This window comes from Giraffa tippelskirchi, chromosome 7 (assembly GCF_054371585.1).
Source record: "Giraffa tippelskirchi isolate mGirTip1 chromosome 7, T2T-mGirTip1v1.2.pri, whole genome shotgun sequence".
In the NCBI taxonomy this organism is placed as follows: domain Eukaryota; kingdom Metazoa; phylum Chordata; class Mammalia; order Artiodactyla; family Giraffidae; genus Giraffa; species Giraffa tippelskirchi.
Genome location: NC_137281.1, coordinates 13919590 through 13924928, shown reverse-complemented (window position 1 = coordinate 13924928; position 5339 = coordinate 13919590). Strand labels below are relative to the sequence as shown.

The 5339-nt window shown below is 50.6% G+C and overlaps 1 protein-coding gene across 1 annotated transcript; it reads right to left on the bottom strand.

Annotated features, from left to right (window-relative positions):
- Positions 1-4771, bottom strand: LOC145512291 (F-box only protein 27-like). The gene is made up of 5 exons (XM_081505892.1): positions 4397-4771; positions 4083-4191; positions 3908-4003; positions 1392-1527; positions 1-812 (listed from the first exon to the last, which is right to left on the bottom strand). Exons 1-5 carry the CDS (start codon positions 4746-4748, stop codon positions 672-674), a joined length of 834 nt encoding a protein of 277 aa, XP_081362018.1. The 5' UTR covers positions 4749-4771; the 3' UTR covers positions 1-671.
- Positions 4772-5339: the final 568 nt, after the last annotated feature.

The following is a 5339-nucleotide window of genomic DNA, read 5'->3' as shown; positions in this document are numbered from 1 at the left end:
CTTTAGGCAAATATTATATTTATTAACCATGATTAGAAGATACATTCCTGATTTATTATCTCCATATTCAAAAAGAATTTCAAAGTAACAAAATAATTCTATACACCATAGAATCCAGGATAGGGTTGGGCTCTGGGGACCAAATTCATTATTCACAGGGTGGGCAGAACCCTCTGCCTCCAAACAATTTTTTGAGCTAGTTTAACTTTCAGCTCTGAGTCCTGGTCACAGTCTTGAAATCACAGAAGGTTAGAGACTGGAATTACTCAGCCAGAGGGATGAGCTTCTGGCTCAGACATGAGGAGAGGGTTTCTTGGAGGTGATCAATGAAGCCTCTGCAGCAGAAACAGAAGACAAGGGCAGAGGGCACTGGGGCCGAACCAGAGGGGCCTGGCATTGCAGGGTTGGTGAGGAGCCCTCACCATCTCCTTGTTTTCACCCGTGTGTCTCCACTCCATAGAACAGGGGCTGCGTTCAGTCAGTAACCCTGATGCAAGAACGTTCTTCTCGTAGTTTCTCGTAGAATTTAAAGACAGGGCCCAGTAGGACCCCTGAATCGACCCCGGAGAGATCCCAGGATGCCAGAAGCTACAAGCTTGTGATTATTGAGCTGGTCTGGCCGATGGTCCCAGCTCCCGGAAGGCACGGTCAGGTTGTCTTACAGGGACAGCCTAGGGACGGATCCGTACAATGACACTGGATTGAGGCCTACAGACTCCACACTGCTCAGGCCACGAATCATAGCCCTCGACACTGTGGTCAAACAACACAAAGCGGACGCCCTTCTTGATGTTCGTGAACGCATGCATGATCTGTAGGCAGAAAAAGAAGTTAAGTCCCACTGTGCCATGGCCATCCCCTCAAAAGCTGAGTTAGGGGCCTTCTGGCCTGTGGTATTTTCCATAGGTGGCTGCAACAATGTCTCTACTTCCACATGTCCTTCTAGAATCATGCCACTCCTCACCCAGGGGTGGGGTCTAATTCCCACCCCCTTGAATCTGGGAGGGTTTCATGGTAACCAAGAGTGTGGTACCCTGAGCCACCAGGAAGCAGCTGGTTTCCTCGAAGCCGCCATGTTGTGAGGAAGCCCAAACTACTCCCAGCAGGGAGATCCCACGGCCAAGCTCTGGGATTAAACCAAGAGCTGCTTGGCCAGCTGTATACACACTCACAGCCCACCCTGCCCTTCAGCTCTAGCCAATGTCTGAAATGGAACTACAAGAGAGAACAAAGTCAGCAACTCTCAGCAGAGACCTAGTCATAGAAACCACAGGAGGTGATAAGATGAGTCTTGTTAATATTAAACTGGTAAATCAGGGCCAGTTTGTTAGGCAACAGTAGTTCATTACAGACTCCATCATTCTTTCCCCTCACCCCTGTCAGAGACTCACCCGAAAGGAGAAACTGCCTGTCCGCGGCCGGACGGGAAAACGTTTATGGAAGAAATAATGCAAGCTGGCATAGTTGGCGTCTAGAAGCTTGACGACTAGCTGATACATCCGGTCACTGCCTTGTTGTTCTGTCCAGCTGCCGGAGGAGAAGATCTTTAAGACTGACTTGCCACCCCATTTCTCTGAGGGTCTGCCTGCTTTACCTCAATGGCCTTCCCATGTGGAAATCCAAAACGGTGATCCCCCCAACAAGCACAATCATTACCTGCCAGTGCTTGTTATGTGGGTGCTTGGAGCCTCTGCATACCCAAGGAATGCATTTGGACTGAATGAGCTCCCTAGTTTGTCTATATGCTCTGACTGAGAGCTGTGCTGTTCAAGGTACCCCCTCCTATATTATTGTTTTTCCCCCACGTTGTTTCTCATTCTATGTTTCACTAGTGGAAAAGGATGTCATTTCCAATGTGTTTTTCTTAGTCATTTAAAAGGATCCAGGGGAAATCTAAATAAACTGCTGATGGAATACCCAGCAACATTCAAAGAAACATCCAATGTCCATTAATGCTAAATGGACAAATTATGGAATATTAATATGATACAATATTACACAGTCATAAAAGGAAACTGCAGCTACCTATAATTATGCATGAATTTACAAACATGTTATTCATTGAAAGAGGCCAAATACAAACTATATTCTGCATGACTCCATACATATTAAGTACCAAAATGGCAAAACTGATCTATGAATTCAGGATGGTGCTACCTTTAGATTGGAAGTGATGGGGAATGGGGCGTGAGGGATTCTAAGGGTAGGTTTGCTAGCAACATTCTATTCTTCATGTCAGTTAAGAATCAGGGACTATATAAATACACAAACAGGTAATTTCCTTTACAGAGACTTAGCATCACTTCACTTCTTAGATGTACATTCTACTTCTTCCACAAAAGTATCCTAACATGGTACTAATATATGTTCTTTTGACTTACCTTTCAAACTGTTCTGTGTCAACCACATAGACAATTATAAATACCTATTCAAAATCTCTCCTGTGACCATGAAACGCTAAGTGTGGAGTACCTTTGTTCACCTGGGGACTTTGGGTCATACTGGACAGACTACAATGCAATTTGGTAGAGGCTGTCCACGTCCACATGGTATAAACTGGGGGCAGGCCACTCCAGTAAGACCAACATGATTTAGGGTGACCTGGAGGCTGAGGTGAAACACATAACATGGCCCCAAAAGAACTTAGTTCAGGGGTTTTCTTTTTCTATAAAACTGGAGCATTGGGAGTTCCTGGTGGTCCAGTGGTTAAGAATCCACCCTTCAATGCAAGGGACTCAGATTGGATCCCTGGTGTGGGGACTAAGATCCCACATGGTTCGGAGCAACTAAGCCCAAGTGCCACAACTAGAGAGATGCAACTAAGATCTGGCACAGGTGAATTAAAACAAAACAAAACTGGAACTTTATGGGATAGGAATTGAGAGCATAAACAATGATGCTCCCACCATAAGTGTGATCTGTAGCTGAGTAATTTAACAACAGAGAACATAAAAGTGTACAGGATGTGGGATGTACCTCGCTTAAAATCATCCGGGTCAGGTATCCCTTGGAAGTTCTTTCATGGACCCCAATTTCAAGACCATCATACAGAGCACAAGCTCTAAGAGTCAAGCAAGTTTGAGCCTAATGCCAGATTCGGCCAAGCCTTTAGCTATGCCACTAGGGGAAGTCACCTCTACTTTCTGAACTACCCAATTCGAGATTTCAAAATACACATTCCTGCAGGATCAAGGACCATGAAGGGTGCTGAAAAAGCTCAAACTCCACAGCACTGGCTTGGTGCCTGACATATAACCCTGTTTTTAAGAGGCACACTGTGACTTGCCCAAGGCCATAAAACCGAGAAGTAAGGGTTTGAACGTGAGAGGTTCTAGCTCTAGAATCTGACCTCTTAGCCAACTCTATCTTGCCTCCATCTAAACCCAGGGGCATCTCATTCACAGATGAGATTTAGTTGGGCCCAAGCCCTCTATATTGAATCCAAACAGGCATCTTCCAATCCAAGTCCCTTTAGGGGGTTAGCAGAGGGTTCAGGGAGTGGACTTTTGCTATATGAAGGTGGCACAGTCGTTTTCCTTCCTACTTTATCCTAAGGGGTTGTTGTTGTTTAGCTGCTAAGTCATGTCCCACTGTTTTGCAACTCCATGGACTGTGGCCCACCAGGCTCCTCTGTCTGGGATTTCCCAGGCAAAAATACTGGAGTGGGTTGCCATCCCCTTCTCCAGGGGATCTTTCCCACCCAGGGATCGAACCCACGTCTTCTGCATTGGCAGGCAGATTCCTCACACCACTGAGTGAGGTGGGAAGCCCCAAGGTGTTGCTGCTGCTGCTAAGTCGCTTCAGTCGTGCGACCCCATAGATGGCAGCCCACCTAGGAGACCTAAATGACATCATCCATGCCAAGGTCAGCACTGAACAAAAGGGCTGTTTTTAGCCTCACGCTCACCGGCGACAGACGGAAATCCAAATCTTTCCACTATCCAGGAGTTCCCGCCACAGACCCTCCTCCTCCAGGTCCAAAATTTCTCCCTTATACCAACATCTATGAAAGAGAGAGCAAGATCAATGAGACCCAGCAAAAACTCACCACCGCCCTGACCCTGGGGACTAGGGACATTCACCTGTAGGCAGGACTGTAGCTCGTCTCCCCAGAAGTCTTCAGCCTGACCCCCAAGTCTTCCTCTTCCTCCCAGCCATCGCTACCGCTCAGCATCATACAGTTCCAGAGGTCTTTTGTTACATGAAAAAGGTTTGTGATCAGGTTCCTTGCCTGCCCTCCAGCCCACGGGTTCCCAGGGGTTTCCAGGGTGGCCTTGCCCCTCCGCTCCTCCCAACAGGCTCCATCTCTGCCCCAGCCACCAAGTTTTAGCTGCAGAAAAACACCTTCCCACCCACCCGCACGAGGATCGATCCCTTCCTTTCCTGGGCTCCTCACCTTCGCCCGTGGGGTTCGCGGTGAGCTTGCGTCCTATGGGTCTGAGCTCGCAGAAGCGACCCAGGATGCAGGGCCCGGGGTCGTCAGCAGGGGGCAGGCAGGTGCGGATGACGGGCCACAGGTCGGGATGTTTCCAGGGCAGCATGCTCCGCCACAGGTCCCAGCCGTCCACCACTTCTCGCCAGCGCCGGCACACCCGGCGGCAGTGCCGGAGCAGCGTGTTTGGGGGCAGGTAGCTCAGCACCTTTCGGAGCATCTCGATGGGCAGTTGGTTCAGGCCCGGAGCCTCCTGTGGTTCGCGGTGCGGAGCTGGGACGCTGGCGAGCAGGCCCCAGGAGGTTGAGGCGTCCATGGTCTCCTCACCAGGCCCCGCGGCTGCTGCTGCTGGAGAGCCAGTGTAAGACATCAGTGACCTGGAGCCTCCGCAAGCGACGCCCCTGCTTCCCGCACCCAAAGGCTATCGTCCCCACACCCCAGCAGCCGCCTCTTCAAGTCCCCAGACTCCCAGCCCGTCCTTGCCAGCCGACCACCGCAGCCGCTCTCCGCCCCGCGCATCCCAGCTGCTGCTGCTGCTGCTAAGTCGCTTCAGTCGTGTCCGACTCTGTGCGACCCCATAGACGGAAGCCCACCAGGCTCCCCCGTCCCTGGGATCTGCCCGCAGCCAAACCTGCTCAGCGCGCCCGGAGTCTTACCCTGCATCTCAGCCAGTGTTCCTCATCAGTGGGCCTTCACCTTGCCTCTCCTGTTCCCACCGCCACCTCAGCCCTTTTTATTCGACCGCCCCTTCCTTCTTCATATCCAGCAACCAGACCACCCACCCACCCTCCACTCCCCTACCTCCTACCCCACCCCCGCCCTGGCTCCATTCTCCCAATGACTAGCCATATTTGCCTGCCCCTCCCCTTTCCCTGTCTCTTCCTCCCAGGCCTACTTGCCAGCCCCT